Source organism: Salvelinus sp. IW2-2015, linkage group LG36, assembly GCF_002910315.2.
Source record: "Salvelinus sp. IW2-2015 linkage group LG36, ASM291031v2, whole genome shotgun sequence".
NCBI lineage: Eukaryota > Metazoa > Chordata > Actinopteri > Salmoniformes > Salmonidae > Salvelinus > Salvelinus sp. IW2-2015.
Genome location: NC_036875.1, coordinates 9520988 through 9538815, shown reverse-complemented (window position 1 = coordinate 9538815; position 17828 = coordinate 9520988). Strand labels below are relative to the sequence as shown.

General features: G+C 46.4%; 1 protein-coding gene across 1 annotated transcript in view; it reads left to right on the top strand.

The window, feature by feature from the left end:
- LOC111959436 (coiled-coil domain-containing protein 148) overlaps nt 1-15395 on the top strand; it is a 70552-nt gene extending 55157 nt beyond the window's left edge. Inside the window, exons 11-15 of the mRNA XM_023980977.2 lie at nt 10510-10650; nt 11452-11570; nt 12135-12252; nt 12479-12622; nt 13439-15395. Coding sequence (XP_023836745.1) covers nt 10510-10650; nt 11452-11570; nt 12135-12252; nt 12479-12622; nt 13439-13600 — 684 coding nt within the window. The 3' untranslated portion in view covers nt 13601-15395. The remainder of the gene's footprint in view (nt 1-10509; nt 10651-11451; nt 11571-12134; nt 12253-12478; nt 12623-13438) is intronic.
- Nucleotides 15396-17828: the final 2433 nt, after the last annotated feature.

Here is a 17828-nt window from a genome sequence, read left to right as displayed (position 1 = left end):
AGCTGGAGCAGTTTTGCCTTGAAGAATGGGCAAAAATCCCAGTGGCTAGATGTGCCAAGCTTATAGAGTCATACCTCAAGAGACTTGCAGCTGTAATTACTGCAAAAGGTATCTCTACAAAGTATTGACATTGGGGGGGTGAATAGTTATGCATGCTCAAGTTCTGTTTTTTTTTTTTTTTTCTTGTTTGTTTCACACAACAACAAAAAATGTGCATCTTCAAAGTGATAGGCATGTTGTAAATGAAATGATACAACCCCCCCAAAATCTATTTTAATTCCAGGTTGTAAGGCAACAAAATAGGAAAAATGAATACTTTCGCAAGCCACTGCATGTTGTACTTAATGTCGGGACAGAGATGACATCAATTATTATCTACAGATGTTTTCTATTGCATTACAGATTCTACAGCTGTAGGTATATTGATGCTACTCTATCTTGATTTGAAAGACATGTTGGTGCATAGAGAATTAGTTGGCAAATTTCTATGAGATGAATATGGAACGGGTGACAATGTTGTGTTCTGCTGCACTACAGGTATTTTAATTGACCTATTCTGATACAGAACGGATGTACAATGCGAACTGGATTCCAGTTAGGGAGAAGAAGAGTTTGCATGTGCTGATGATGTCTGCTGTGATGGAATGCTAAGCTTGCAGAGTAAACTTACCCTTAATTATACCCATTGTGTCCTGATGTTACTGAGCCTACTACACGACAAGATTGGCGACAAGGATGGTGGCAGCGTTAGCATCATCAACTACTCCGTTCCTGCCCTTCCCTGGTCAACCTACGATGCTGTTTGCAATGTGGTTGAAAATCTTCAACAATTACTTGGTGGCTGTCAATGCTACAGGAGATGACTGGCCAGATTATATGAAGCATGCAGTGCTACTACATTGCCTTGGTACTGAAGATCAAATGATATTTTACAACTTAACAGGGACAGGTACTACATTTGCAACACCTGTCCCAGCTCTCCAGGGACATGTCATTCCGGCTATCAATGTCGTGGTTGAGCGCCATAAATTCAGACAAAGAGCACAGAGACCTGATGAGTCCATAGCAGATTACGTTGCCGCCCTGAGAAAGTTACTTGTGAACTGTGACTTTGGTGATAGAGGAGATGAGATGTTGAGAGATCAACTTGTTGAAAAGGCCTCAGGCTCCCCGTGTCAAAAAAAGGCTTTTACTGCAGGCTAATCTCACACTGCTATTGCGCTCGCTACTCAAGTGGAAAGTTGCCAAGCCCACATCCAATTAATTAATAATCCACTGCCAGTACAGGCGGTGAGAGAAAATCCCCAAAAGAAGAATAAACGGAGATACAGGCCCGTACCAACTCCAATCCACCTGATGATGCAAGAAAGTCAGGTCGCTGCTGTTACAGGTGTCGCTCTAATACTCACTTAGCTAACGCAACAAACTACCCCGCCGCCAAGTCTAAATGCAAGGACTGTGAAACAAATGGTCATTACGCACAGATGTGCCGTGCCGATAGAAAAGCGAATGTACAAGAGGTCAAGGTACCGGAGTTTACCGTATTATGCATACTAGACCAAGATATGAAAAGAAAGAAAATACGAATCGCCAAACGTATGTGGACACCTGCTTGTCGAACCTCTCATTCCAAAATCATGGGCATTAATATGGAGTTGGTCCCCCCTTTGTTGCTATAACAGCCTCCTTGGAACATTGCAGCAGGGACTTGCTTCCATTCACCCACAAGAGCAATAGTGAGGTTGGGCACTGATGTTGGGCGATTCAGCCTGGCTTGCAGTCGGCGTTCCAATTCATCCCAATGGTGTTCAATGGGGTTGAGGTCAGGGTTCTGTGCAGGCCAGTCAAGTTCTACCACACCGACATCGACAAACCATTTCTGTGTGGACATCACTTTGTGCACAGGGGCATTGTCATGCTGAAACAGGAAAGGGCCTTCCCCAAACTATTGCCACAAAGTTGGAAGCACAGTATCGTCTAGAATGTCATTGTATGCTGTAGCATTAAGATTTCCTTCACTGGAACTAAGGGGCCTAGCCCAAACCATGAAAAACAGCCCCAGACCATTATTCCTCCTCCACCAAACTTTACAGTTGGCATTATGCATTGGGGCAGGTAGCGTTCTCCTGTCATCTGCCAAACCCAGATTTGTCTGTCTGACTGCCAGAGAGTGGCGGCAAGTTTTACACCACTCCAGCCGACGCTTGGCATTGTTGCACGGTGATCTTAGCCTTCTGTGCGGCTGCTCGGCCATGGAAACCCATTTCATGAAGCTCCCGGCGAATAGTTCTTGTGCTGACGTTGCTTCCAGAGGCAGTTTGGAACTCGGTAGTGAATGTTGCAACCAAGGACAGACGATTTTTACACGCTACATGCTTCAGCACTCGCCGGTCCCGTTCTGTGAGCTTGTGTGGCCTACCACTTCATGGCTGAGCCGTTGTTGCGCCTAGACGCTTCCATTTCACAATAACAGCACTTACTGTTGACCGGAGCAGCTCTAGCAGGACAGAAATGTAACGAACTGACTTGTTGGAAAGGTGGCATCCTATGACAGTGCCATCCTATGACAGTGTCACGTTGAAAGTCACTGAGCTCTTCAATATGGGCCATTCTACTACCAATGTTTGTCTATGGAGTTTGCATGGCTGTGTGCTCGATTGTATACACCTGTTAGGTACGGGTGTGGCTGAAATAGCCTAATCCACTAATTTGAATGTTGTATGTTGTGTTCTRCTGCACTACCCATGTTTACCACTAGAGACATACAGRTATTTTATTTKACCTATTCTGGTACAGAACGGAAGTACAATGAGAACAGGATTCCAGATAGGGAGAAGAAGAGTATGCATGTGCTGATGATGTATGCTGTGATGGAGTGCTAAGCTTGCTGAGTAAACTTACCCTTAATTATACCCATCGTGCCCTCATGTTACTGAGCCTACTACACGACAGACTAGAGTTTAGTTCATTGTTAAATCTTTCAGATTTCCAAGAAAGGCGGGATCTCGCTAAGAAACACATTTATTAGCTGAAGTTGAGATAATGTTATCAATAGAATATTGTACTAAATTCCCTGTACTAGGAGACTTGGAATTCACTGACATCATTTGATTACTTAAGGGATAGGGGGCAGTATTTTCACGTCCGGATGAAAAGCGTGCCCAAAGTAAACTGTCTGCTACTCAGGCCCAGAAGCTAGGATATGCATATAATGGTAGATTTGGATGGGAAACACTCTGAAGTTTCTAAAACTGTTAAAATAATGTCTGTGAGTATAACAGAACTTATTTGGCAGGCGAAACCCCGAGGACAAACCATCCAGGACATTTCTTTTTTGAGTTCACTGTGTTTTCAATTGTTTTTTTCTATGGGAACCTAGATTTMTGTGGCACTTGGTTGCAGTTATAATAGCATGGTTTCGCCGTAAAGCCTTTTTGAAATCTGAAACGGTGGCTAGATTAACAAGAAGTTTAGCTGTATTTTGGTGTATTGCACTTGTGATTGTATRAAAGTTAAATATTTCTAATAATTTATTTTGAATTTCGCGCTCTGCAATTTCACCGGATGTTGTCGAAACGTTCCGCTAGCGGAACCCCTAGCCGTGAAAGGTTAAGTCATTAAAGTACATTGCTCTGGCCCCCATTTTAAGACTACCACTTGTAAGGACATTGCCATGGATACTTGAACCCAAATACCCTTGTTCTTGTCATTCATTTACACYTCCACAGCTGTGTCACCATCGCCGACATTTGATGAACTATTATGTTGAGCATATCAGTATCAATACGCCCAGTTACTAAAAAGATACAGGCATTCTTCCTAACTCAGTTACTGGAGAGGAAKGAAACCGCTCTGGGATTTCACTATGAGACCAATGGTGACTTTAAAACAGTTACAGAGTTTAATGGCTGTGGTAGGAGAAAACGGAGGATGKATTAACCACAATGTACAGTAGTTACTTCACAATGCTAACCTATTTGACAGTGTGAAAAGAACGAAGCCTGTACAATATAAAAACATTTGCAATAAGGCAGAAGTAATACTGCAAAAAGTTGTGATAAAGCAATTCACTTTTTGTTCTAAATACAAAGTGCTATATTTAGGGCAAATCCAATAAAACGCATTACTGAGTAGTACGCTCCATATTTCCAAGCATAGTGGTGGCTGCATCCTGTTATGGGGATGCTTGTAATCGTTAAGGACTGGGGGGGTTCTCAGGATAAAAAAGAAACTGAAATTGACAGGCAAAATCCTACAGGAAAACCTGGTTCAGTATGCTTTCCACCAGACACTGGGAGATTAATYCACCTTTCAGGAGGACAATAACCTAAAACACATGGCCAAATCTACACTGGAGTGTCTTACCAAGAAGACAGTGAATGTTCCTGAGTGGGCGAGTTACAGTTTGGACTTAAATCTACTTGAAAATCTATGGCAAGACCTGAAAATGGCAGATCTCTCATTGGTTAGTCTGTCAGTGAGTGCTCAGAGGCAAAAATCTGAGCTATGTTAAAATTATATTAACAAACACTTTGGGGAAGGCAGGGTTTGCAGATGTAAAAGGCAGCTGTGCTTTTATCATTCTGACATTTCTAGATTTAGTCTTCATTTYTTAAGGCTGCCATGTACAAAAAGTATGTTTGTACTTGGCAGCGAGGCACAGAAAATTAGATTGTAGTGATGAATTGCTGTAGACTGTATGTAATGAGTGTATTATTCCTCTTGCGCTCTCAAAGATGCATTCTCTAACCAGCAATAAACAAGCAAGACATACCCAAWCACTTCAGCCACTGTTGTGGCATGGTTTTTCGTTTTTTCTCGGGAGCTTGGGGAATATGAAGTAAGATTGGTTTAAGGTAGCTATGATGGCCACTTCGCTGTGCTGTTTGGTTTTTAATATTTACATACTCATATTCAGAAGAGGACATAATCAACACAAAGAGGCACATGCACTTGCACACATGCACAAACACGAGCGCGCACACACACACACACACCCAGGTTGTTTGCACTGCTCACATCTCTCCAGATCCCAACATTAAGCACCCAACTATCTTATCTAGCTTGATTGATGGTGCAATTGTGTGTGTGTGTGTTTTAAAAACCTAGATTTTCTCTGGTGTGATTTTTCACATCCACTGGTTACATAATACATTCGGAGAGTGCGTCCCAAATGGCACTCTATTACCTATATGTAACAGTTTAGCTTTCGTCCCTCTCCTCGCCCCTACCTGGGCTCGAACCAGGGACCCTCTGCACACATCGACAACAGCCACCCTCGAAGCATCGTTACCCATCGCTCCACAAAAGCCGCGGCCCTTGCAGAGCAAGGGGAACAACTACTTCAAGATCTCAGAGCGAGTGACGTCACCGATTAAAATGCTATTAGCGCGCACCCCGCTAACTAGCTAGCCATTTCACATCGGTTACATATATAGTGCACTACTTTGACCAGGGCCCATACCCAGTGGGCACAGATGTCAAAACATCTATTCCATGTTGGTTCAACGTAATTTCATTCAAATGACTTGGAAACAATGTTGATTTAAACAGTGTGTGCCCAATGGGTAGGCTCTGGTGAAAGGTTGTGCATTGTGGAGGGAATAGGGTGCCATTTGTGATAGACGCAGACAGAGAATGTATCTGTGAGAGTAGCCTACTAGATTGAGAAATAGGCAACACAAAATAGATCAAAAGGGRCATTTTAACCACACTGAGTTGATTGTCTTTGAGTGTGTGTATTTGTAAGTATTATTTTGGAATGTATGGAAGCTACTACATTGTGTTTTTGTACAGTAGGTTCGAATCACCAGTAGACTTTACACAGCTGTTTCGACACAGATATCAAATTCAAAACACGTAATATATGTTGACAGAGAGAGCCTACATCTATGCACTCTGGCTCTTACAGGAACTTACAGTAATGTGCAGCAATCCTTGAATATCTAAGTCTTTGTCTAACTCAGTCAATAATAACAGCATAATATTCATAATATTCTGTGACAGAGTAGYGTCCTTTCCAGGGGGTGGTCCTGTAAAAAACAGATTCCACCTAGCCTGGCGAACGTTCAACYTCCTGGCTTCTTGAATGGAGACAAAGTTCTTATGGTCCATCCGGATCACAAAAGAAYGAGGTGCCCCCTCTTACCAGTGTTTCCATCCCTCAAGGGCCCACTTGACTGCCAAGAGCTCTCGGTTGCGTTCTGCTGGCGAGAATCGCTTGGAAAGAAAGGCACGTGTGCATTCTCTTGTCCCCCTCGTTCTGCTGTAAAAGGACCGCCCCTGCTCCGGTGTCYGAGGCGTCCACCTCTACCACGAAGGGACAAGTAGGATCAGGATGAATGAGRATGGATTCGGAGGTGAAACTTCCCTTGATCTCCATGAATGCCCTGTCAGCCTCGGGRGTCCAGACAAAATGGGTCTGGGACTTGCGGGTTAGGGTCGTGAGAAGCGCTGCTACCGCACCAACGTTCCATATAAAACGTCTGTAAAAATTCGCAAACCCAAGGAACCGCTGGACTTGTTTGAGTGAGGCGGGACGGGGCCAGTCAGTGACCGCCCTAACCTTTACAGGGTCCATTTGGATGCTGGCGGAAGAGATAATGTGGCCCAGGAAAGAGACTTGGGATACATGGAACGCACACTTCTCAATCTTGACGTATAGTTGACTCTGCACGAGGCGTCTCAGGACTTGGCGCGCGTGCAGGATGTGTTTCGGAAGGGTCTTGGAGAAGATCAGGATGTCATCTAGGTAAACAAAGACAAACTGATTCAACATATCCCTAAGGGTGTCATTGACCAATGCTTGGAAGACTGCCTGTGAATTTGATAATCCGAATGGCATGCCTAAATACTCATAGTGGCCACTAGGGGTGTTAAAGCCAGTTTTCCATTCATCTCCCTCCCTGATTTTCACCAGATTGTTGCGGAGGTCCAGTTTGGTGAAGAATTGGGCCCCCTGGGCCAGCTCCRAGGTGGCGGACATCAGGGGTAGGTGGTAACGGTTCTTAATCGTGATCCTGTTCAGCCCTCGGTAGTCGATGCAGGGACGCAGAACTCCATCCTTCTTTCCCACGAAGAAGAAACCTGGGGATGTTGAGGAGCGAATGAATCCTGCCTCCAGCGACTCCCGGATGTAATTCTCCGTACCTGCAGCTTCAGGGATTGAGAGGGAGTAAAGACGSCCCCGGGGAGGGTGGAGCTGGGTAGGAGTTCTATGACGCAGTCGTTTGGAAGATGAGGGAGGGAGGGTGGCAGCTTGCCTCTTACTGAAGGCCTCCCGGAGGTCGAAGTATTTGGGAGGGAGAGAGAAGAATTGGTCATCAATGGATGCAGGGGGATGCGGAAAGGCTCTAGGTGKGGGTCTTAGACATKTAGTCTGGCAGTTCTTACACCAGTCTAGTAGGTGTCCCGTGGGCCAGGAGAGTAGTGGGTTATGTAGCACGATAATGGGTTCTCGGGAGCCATGATCAAAAGAAAATTAAGTCTGAGTGATTCCGCACAACCTGCAGTAGAATGGGATTGGTCTGATATTCTACCTGGCTGGAGCCAATGGGGCGTCCATCGAGGGCTTGAATCTGTAGACGGATGGGACATTTCACGCAGGGGATTTGTAATTCTCTGGCGAAGTCTTGATCAATGACATTATCTGCGGCCCTGGAGTCCACCCTCCACAGGTTGTTCCAGTGGAGGGTTGCATGTAGTGACAGACGGTGACTGGGTAGCCGGGGGGTAACTGTATAGCTCGTCAGGGTCTCCCCTTGTCCTGGCAAGCCCTGGCGTTTCCCGTCAGCTCTGAGCATGTGGCACGGAGATGGTCGAGACCTCCGCAGTAGAGGCAGCAGCCTTCGCACATGCACCTGTCACGCTCCTGTGCGCTCAGACATGTGTCACAGCTGCATGGGCTCCTCAATGCTGGGTTTGGGGGGCTTGGGTTGCTCAGGAAACCTGGATACTGGGGTGGTGTCAAAAAAGTGATCCTGATTGCCAGCGTTATCAGGGACTCAAGGTTCTCTCCCAGTTCCCAAGAGACCAGTTCATCCTCCTTTCCAACCCCTGCTGGAAAGCTGTGACCAGTGCCTCTGATTCCACCCACTCTCTGCGGCGAGGGTGCGGAACTCAATGGCGAAGTCAGCCACTGGTCTGGCTCCTTGGCAGATGTTGAACAGTCAGCTGGTCGCTTCTTGTCCGCCGACTGGGTTGTCGAAGACTCGTCGCAGCTCGGCAGTGAAGGCTAATATGGAGCTGCAGGATGGTGGCTGCTGTTCCCACACCGCCATTGCCCACACCAGGGCCTTGCCCGAGAGTAGAGAGATTATGTAGGCGATTATGGCCCAATCGGTGTGGAACGAGGAGGACTGTAGCACGAACACCACAGAGCACTGGGTGAGGAACCTTTGCATCCTCACGGGTGGCCATCATAATGCTCGGGGGCTGGGATCTTGGGTTCCCGGTACAGGTTCCCTGGAGGAACTATGGCAACGTCTATAGCACTGAGTGATGAGACTTGGGCATTGGCTCCTCCTGGGTTGGGGTTGGACTGTGGTTGGAGGCAGTCGGTAAGTGCCCGGAGGGTTTCTGATATCTGTAAGAGTTGTTTTTGCTGCCGCCCCAGCAGTGCTCCTTGGTGGGTTACAACATTCTTGATCTGGGTGATCTCTGCTGGKTCCATGTTGTGGGCTGAAGCTTGCTATGACATGGTAAGGTTGGACCCAGGTGCAGAGAAGAGACCAGACAAGGAATCGGTGATTAAGGATAAACATAATACATTACTGAGAAACAGATACAGGAAGGATGACAGTAACACTGGGAAATCAACAAACACTAAGTCTCGTAAACTYACTCTGGACACAAACGCACACGGCACACAATTCGAGCTTCAGCAAAGGACAACAGAAAACACACCTCTTTTAACAGGGAAATCATAATGAGTAAATAGGACACACCTGAGTGCCCTCTGGTGACAGGTGGAACCAYGATAGGGCTCATTGTAATGGCTGGAATTGAATAAATGGAACGGAGTCAAACATGTGATTTCCATATGTGTGATGTGTTTGATTCCATTCCATTCCAGCCATTACAATGACCCCGTKYTCMTATAGCTTCTCCCACCAGCCTCCTCTGTATGGGAAGCATTTGTTTCTCTGGTGTTGTCTGCTYCAAGCAAACTTTTGCAATAACTGTGAAGTCATGAGAAGTCAKGAGATGTGAAGGTATCATGTAGCAATGCTTCTAAACACATTCAAGCCCAGTCTGGACGAGGAAGCCCACAGAACCTGCTGCTGCAATATCCAATATCCATTGCTCATGCACTTTTACTACCTGTATTCATTGTCTGTGTATGTCCTTGTCTATGTTCTATTACGTGTTTCTATGTATGCACAGAGCCGCAACCAACCTTTCCCCACAGCCATTATCTTATATTTTATCTCAAAGTTGAGTGACAATAAAGTTGAGTCAAAAAGTTATGTAAAGTGAGTGATTAATGCTTCCGCTCAGGGCAGACCTTCTAAGAGGTTGAGCCTCTGTCTTGCGTCATAACTAATAACTCTTCTATTAAACCCCTTAATGTAAACATAAACCTCCATATCTTTCCATCCCCAAGTCTATGTACCACATGTCACCCTATTCCAAGTTTCACGTTTTATTGTCACGTGCACTAGTACAGTGAAATGTGTTTTCTTGCTTTCTCATTCTCTATAGTGCACTATCCTATATAGTGCACTAAATGGAATAGGGTGCCATTTGAGACACACCCCGATGTCATTTGATTAAGGCAGGGCAGGGTCTTTCCTCTAAGCTTCCCCCAAACAAACAGACAGCAGCCAGTTGTTGGTTCCTCTTAGGCAGGCTGGCAGGCAGGCTGATTGGATTGATGATGATGCTGGTGCTAATGTGTGATAGACTGTGTTAATAATGCTTGGCTCTCTTTAGGGGGTTCCTAAGCTCTGTGTTGATGGATCTGTAAATCTGTCTGCCTGTTTGGATTGCAACACTTCAGTGCACACCGTGCCAGAGGGACCCTGATGCATAACCAACCTGTCACTCACTCCTCAACTATAGTTGTGTGTGCGTGCGTGTGCTTGTGTGTGTGTGTGTGAGTGCGTGCGTGCGTGCATGCACATGCRTGTGTGTGCTCGCACTTTCACTGAGTCTGATTGCATATGTGGAGCGTGTGTGTTTACACAGGTCTGACAGGGTGRGTGGTATGTGTTGGAGTGTGTGTGGCTGTGAGACAATGGCTTACAGCAACATGTTGTTGGTTAGGTAAGTGTTGTACAGGCTAGTGCATAAATAGCTAGATTASAGTGTGGGAGCAGGGTTTTCTGGGTCTCGGTACTGTCCTGAGGTATTCTAACGTGCTGTGAGGGGCTGTTTCAACACCTCTTTTTCCTTTTCATTCTCACCAGACTCTGGGGCTGGTACCCAGCTGGGCATCTGGCAACGTGATTCGGTCCAGAGAGGCAGCCTTTGATTGGTACTAACCTACATGCCTGTGTGTGTGTCCAGCTGCAGAAATGGCGTGCCCATCAAGAAGAGGTTGCCAGATTGGAGTCAGCCATTGCTGGCAGGCAGCAGGAGGAAAAGGAGGACAGACTGAGGAGGGAGCAGGAGAGAGACTCGGCCATGAGGTCACTGCAGAAGGAAAAAGTAAAACCTCCTAATCCTTACACCTGCCACGCTCCAGCATATTGCACTGCCCCCAGTCACATTATGTTTGAAATGAGTCCATGCTCCTCAGATTCTATGGCAGTATATAATAACATCTTAGTATMCAATATACTGTAGGCATGGCCCAAGTTCATTTGAGTGATTTAACTCCACGGATATGTAATATAATATTACAGTATATGTTATTATAAGGTTGTCAGAAAAGTGGAAAAGTGTCATGATGATTTTCATTAGCTTGATTAATTGTATATTCAGCTTAATGAGGTATGATGGTGTGTGTGTGTGTGTGCACCTGCGTGTGTGTGTGCGTGATTTGTGTGTGTGTGTGTGTTGTTGTGTGCTGTTGTGTGTTGGTGTGTGTGTGTGTGTGTGTGTGTGTGTGTGTGTGTGTGTGTGTGTCCATGCGTGTATGTAGAAGTGTGTGGTCCCTGACCCGCATTGCCCCTTGGTATCACCCCAGAGTGTGTATTGGTGCCAGCCTTGTTTGATTGCGCCCCTCCTTTGGGGCCTGCTACAGTACCACAGGAAAGCTGGGAGAATCTCTGATTAATGATGCCATTTAGGCTGAAATGGATTACATATACTTGTACACAGTCATCTCTCAGACGATGAACTATCGTCTCATTCATTTGATTTACTCTTATCTGATTTCACACCGTCACGATCAATAGGACGCGATGACATCGCACTAAAGTTTCCCTCGTGTTCACTCGCYTGCTCCAGGTATTATTGTAAACGTTTTGGTTTGTTTTGTGAACGTTTGTGCCCTGTATATCTTAGGTGAAGCAGTACTATGCAGMGAAACAGAGGAGGAGAGAAGAGCTGGAGAGGAGAGATCAGCAGAGACTGACAGAGCTGAGGAGACTCATGGCAGAGCAAGCTAAGAGAGATAAGGAAAGGTAAGCATGCACCATGGGCAGCAGCTTAGCCTCAAGGCCGCTAAAGGAGAGAGCTCAACACCTGGCTGACAGACAGTTCTTTGTTCGCCCCCATGGCTTATTTGGACAATGCTCATAAAACACCTTTATTTCGAATGGTGCGTCATTTATGGAGTCATTTATATGTTTTTCCATAACAAACTGAGGAAATAGTTTGAAATATCTAATTTTAGGAACCACTGGTATGATTCGATAAGTTGCCGTTTTYTCTTCTTTTTAGTGCAGTCTCCTATGTTTCCACGGTACTCTCTAGCATTCAGGCCTCCTTTCAAGTCCCTGGCATTTAAACAGTGCTAGGAGAACGAGAGAGAGACAGGGTTGAGTTAGTCAGGGCAGGGTGAGGAGCACTGAGGACATGAGATACTGTAGCTGCTGCTGAGACTGAGGAGCAGCTCTCTGGCAGCCCATAACGCTCTCTCAGCCTGCATGGCTGCTGTGCCACCACAGATAGGTGGTGCCTGGGCTGAGGGCTGATGTCCTTGCCCACTTCTCTCCCTCCYCTCTCTCTGTCCCTCCTGCCCTCAGGGTGCAGTTTCGTGAGGAGGCGCTGCTGCAGCGGAGGCAGGAGAGGGAGGCGCAGGCGCTCCAGCGCCTAAAAGAGGAAGAGGAGAGAGACGGTCGTCTGGAGGCCCTGAGAAATCAGGTACGTCTCTTATCAGTACTTATTCCCATTCACTTCCCTTATTGGATCTGACATTTAAAATGCCACGGAGGAGAACATTTGTGGCCGCTTTTGAACCCGCTGTTCCATGTTGGTTTTGAGGCTTCACTGCCACTTACTGGTGGGATASGGAAATACAAGGAAATGACTAGGCTATCATCAAATTGGTGTTTTTCCAAGTGATTTCTCCATCCCCCACACGGTTAAGGTGGCAGTGGTGGCAGAGCCAGACCCAGAGAGGATGATGGGAGATACGGAGGCCTGGAGAGGCCGGATAATGCAGCAGAGCGGAGAGGAGGAGTTTCGGTTGCACCGTCCCCTATATCACCTCAACACGTACACAGACTCTCAGGTGAGTCTGGCCTGCCACTGTCCTTTACTTTCTGCTCTCAAGTCAAGACACGTCAATCTGCCTTTTCCCCCACTGCGCCCTCTCCAGTAGCTCCCAATGTTGTTAACGTGTGTCAATCAGAGGAGGCTGATGGGAGGAGCAATAGGAGGATGGGCTCATTGTGGCTGGAATGGAATGAATGGAACAGGGTCAAACATGTGGTTTATGTTCGATGCCGTTCCAGTGATTCCATTCCAGCCATTACAATGAGCCCRTCCTCCTATAGCTCTTCCCACCAACCTCCTTTTGTGTCAATGTAATATTTTGTGTTTACTGCCTCACTCACTGGCATACAAAAACCCAKAAAAATCCTTCACAATAATGTTTGACCTGGGTAAACAAACCTTACCCTCATGCAGACAGACCTTTAAACAGAATCCCCTCAAGGCCTGTGGGTGAAGTTACGTACAGTACGTCTGTCTGGTACATTGTGTCACGACTCCACTGTGCAGGAAAGCACACTGKTTTTTACCTGCAGTCTATTGCATAATCAGGCCAGTGACGGTTAGATCATCTCCTCCGATTGAAAACGTGATCGATGACTAAGTGACCTTGGTTTAACTGAGGAATGTTCGGAAACATATGAAAACATGTTTGACTAGAATTGCAAAATATCATAAACATTTATGAACAAGGGTGTGACAGTATCGTCCTTATCTATTTTTTTTTTATACCTTTTGGACCTTACAACAGCRCGTCCCAATTGGCACCATATTCCCAATATAGTGCACTCCTTTTGACCAGATCCCTATTATCATTTCCTCTGTTGGTTTCCAGATTGTGTCTGATCCAAGAGTGAGGCTTGAACAGGCCCTCCGGGCAGCAGGACTCCACGACACACTGTATGCTAAGGAGGTTCTCTCTGTAGTCCAGCCACCCAGACCACCTCGACGGGACACTGACTCCACAGGATTCAAATCTTCCACAAAGAGTGTTTAGCCCTGTTCAATCAAAATTGCTAACCAGGTGTCCCGAATAAGTCATAATGTAAATAGCATTTTCCCTGTGACAGTGACAGAGCCAGTGACAGAGCATGTTTTTATTGATGTGAAGTTGAATTGTTTTTTTTAAACATCTTGGAAACTGGCTGCAGGTACAGGTAATATAGATAAAAAGTGATATTTGTCCACAGGTTTGTCAGAGTGTCTTCTTTGGGCTACTTCTGTGATTGTCAATAYAGACCATGTTGGCTCAACTGTTACCATATTCCTCGCAGTATTCCTCATACGCCTCCCTTTGCKATCTGTCAGTATCTGATACTTCATTTAACACAGAATGTCTGCGTTTCGTGCCACTGTGACGTTAGATAACAACTGCCTGTCATTATGAGAAACCTGTCATGTATGGTATTTCGCTGTATATAGTTGCTCATTTGACTSTGTAACATACACTGAGTGTACAAACATTAGGAATACGTGCTCTTTCCATGACATAGACTGACCAGGTGAATCCAGGTGAAAGMTATGATCCCTTATTGATGTCACTTGTTAAATCCACTTCAATCAGTGTAGATGAAGGGGAGGAGACATGTTAAAGAAGGATTTTTAAGCCTTGAGATAATTGAGACATGGATTATGTGTGTGTGCCATTTAGAGTYTGAATGGGCAAGACAAAAGGTTTAAGTACCTTTGAACAGGGTATGGTAGTAGGTGSCAGGCGCACCGGTTTGTGTCAAGAACTGCAATGCTGCTGGGCTGTTCACGCTCAACAGTTTCCTGTGTKTATCAAGAATGGTCCACCACCCAAAGCTCTCCYTCGCCCTCCATTTGACAAATCTGACCTTAATTCTATTCTCCTGATTTCTGGATACAAGCCAAAACTAAAGCAGGAAGYACCAGTGACTYGGTCAATATGGAAGTGGTCAGATGATGCAGATGCTAAGCTACAGGACTATTTTRMTAGCACAGACTGGAATATGTTCTGGGAWTCYTCCGATGGCTTTGAAGAGTACACCACATCAGTCACTGGCTTCATCAATAAGTGCATCGATGATGTCGTGCCCACAGTGACCRAACGTACATACCCCAACCAGAAGCCATGGATTACAGGYAACATCCACACTGAGCTAAAGGGTAGAGCTACCRCTTTCAAAGAGTGGGACTCTAACCCAGACGCKTATAAGAAATCCCACTATGCCCTCAGACGAACCATCAAACAGTCAAAGCGWCAATACAGGACTAAGATTRAATCGTACTACACYGGCTCAGACGCTCGTCGGATGTGGCAGGGCTTGTAAACTATTACAGACTACAAAGGGAAGCACAGCCGCGAGCTGCCCATTGACACGAGCCTACCAGATGAGCTAAATTACTTCTATGCTCGCTTCGAGGCAAGCAACACAGCATGCATGAGAGCATCAGCTGTTCCGGACGACTGTGTGATCACGCTCTCCGTAGCCGATGTGAGTAAGAYCTTTAAACAGGTCAACATTCAGAAGGCCACAGGACCAGACGTATTACCAGGACGTGTACWCCAAGCATGCGCTGACCAACTGGCAAGTGTCTTCACTGACATTTTCAACCAGTCCCTGCCTCAGTCTGTACTACCAATATGTTTCAAGCAAACCACCATAGTCCCTGTGCCAAAGAACACGAAGGTAACCTGCCTAAATGACTACCGACTCGTAGCACTCATGTCTGTAGCCATGAAGTGCTTTGAAAGGCTGGTCATGGCTCACATCAACACCATTATCCCAGAAACMCTAGACCCACTCCAATTTGCATACCACCCTAACAGATCCACAGATGATGCAATGTCTATTGCACTCCACACTGCCCTTTCAAACTTGGACAAAAGGAACACCTACGTGAGAATGCTATTCATTGACTACAGCTCAGAGTTCAACACCATAGTGCCCACAAAGCTCAYCACTAAGCTAAGGACCCTGGGACTAAACACCTCCCTCTGCAACTGGATCCTGGACTTCCTGACGGGCCACCCCCAGGTGGTAAGGGTAGGTAACAACACATCTGCCACGCTGACCCTCAACACGGGGGCACCTCAGGAGTGCGTGCTCAGTCCCCTCCTGTACTCCTTGTTCATCCATGACTGAATGGCCAGGCACGACTCCATCATTAAGTTTGCCGATGAGTGGTAGGCCTTATCACCGACAACGATGAGACAGCCTATAGGGAGAGACCTGGCCGTGTGGTGCCAGGATAACAACCTCTCCCTCAACGTGATCAAGACAAAGGAGATGATTGTGGACTACATGAACGGGAGGACCGAGCACGCCCCCATTCTCATCGACGGGGCTGTAATGGAGCAGGTTGAGAGCTTCAAGTTGTTTGGTGTCCACATCACCAACAAAATATCATGGTCCAAGCACACCAAGACAGTCATGAAGAGGGCACGACAAAACCTGTTCCCCCTCAGGAGATTGAAAAGATTTGGCATGGGTCCTCAGATCCTCTACAGCTGCACCATCGAGAGCATCCTGACTGGTTGAATCACTGCCTGGTATGACAACTGCTCGGCCTCTGTCACTACAGAGGTTAGTGTGTACGGCCCAGTACATCACTCTGGCCAAGCTTCCTGCCATCCAGGACCTCTGTACCAGGCGGTGTCAGACGAAGGTCCTAAAAATGGTCGAAGACTCCAGCCACCCTATTCATAGACTGTTCTCTCTGCTACCACATGGCAAGCCGCATTGTTGTTGGTTAAGGGCTTGTAAGTAAGCATTTCACTTTAAGTAGGGATGCACCGATATGACAGTTTTGGCAGACACCAATATCCAATATTTTCCTTGCCAAAAAAAGATACATACACCAATAACCAATATTTAAAAAATTGCGGCCTTTTAAGCATCTAGTACAGTTAAATAGTTAACACACACACACACACACACGGACGCAGAGGTCTGAGGCACTGCATCTCAGTGCAAGAGGCGTCACTACAGTACCTGGTTTGAATCCAGGCTGTATCACATCCGGCTGTGATTGGGAGTCCCATAGGGCGGCGCACAATTGGGCCAGCGTCGTCCGGGTTTGGCCAGGGTAGGCCGTCATTGTAAATAAGAATTTGTTCTTAACTGACTTGCCTAGTTAAATAAAGGTTGCACACACACACCACACTGACCAAAAATATTTTTGGGGGGCATTTACGTCTGCAAATCCGACCACAACGCCATCTTGCTCCTTCCGTCTTATAGGCAGAAACTCAAACAGGATGTACCAGTGACGAGAACCATTCAACGCTGGTCCGATCAATCAGAAGCCAGGCTTCAAGATTGTTTTGAATACGCGGACTGGAATAAGTTCTGGTCAGCTTCAGAGAACAACATCGACCTATACGCTGACTCTGTGAGTGCGTTTATAAAGAAGTGCATTGGAGATGTTGTACCCACTGTAACTATTAAAATCTACCCTAACCAGAAACCGTGGATGGATGGCGGCATTCACGTAAAATTGAAAGCGCGATCCACCGCATTTAACCATAGAAAGAGGTCTGGGAATATGTCTGAATATAAAGTGTAGCTATTCCCTCCGCAAGGCAATCAAACAAGCGAAATGCCAGTACAGGGTCAAGGTGGAGTCGCAATTCAATGGCTCAGACACGAGACGTATGTGGCAGGGTCTACAGGAAATCACGGACTACAAAAATAAATCCAGTCACGTCACGGACACCAATGTCACGTTTCCAGACAAACGAAACACCTTCTTTGCCCGATTTGAGGATAATACAGTGCCACAGTCAAGGCCCGCTAACAAGGACTGTGCCCCCACCCTCTCCTTCTGCGTGGCTGACGTAAAACATTTAAACGTGTCAACCCTCGCAAGGTTGCTGGCCAGACGGCATCCCTAGCTGCGTTCTCGACATATTCAATCACTCCCTATCCCAGTCTGTTGTCCCCACATGCTTCAAGATGGCTACCATTGTTCTTGTACTCGAGAAGGCAAAGACGACGCAATCGCCATCACACTGCACACTAACCTAACCCATCTGGACAAAAGGAATACCTATGTAAGAATGCTGTTCATTGATTACAGCTCAGCATTCAACACCATAGTACCCTCCAAACTCGTCATTAAGCTCGAAACCCTGGGTCTCAACCCCGCCCTGTGCAATTGGGTCCTGGACTTTCTGACGGGCCACCCCCAGGTGGTGAAGGTAGGAAACAACATCTCCACTTCGCTGACCCTCAAAACTACACCACAATGGTGCGTGC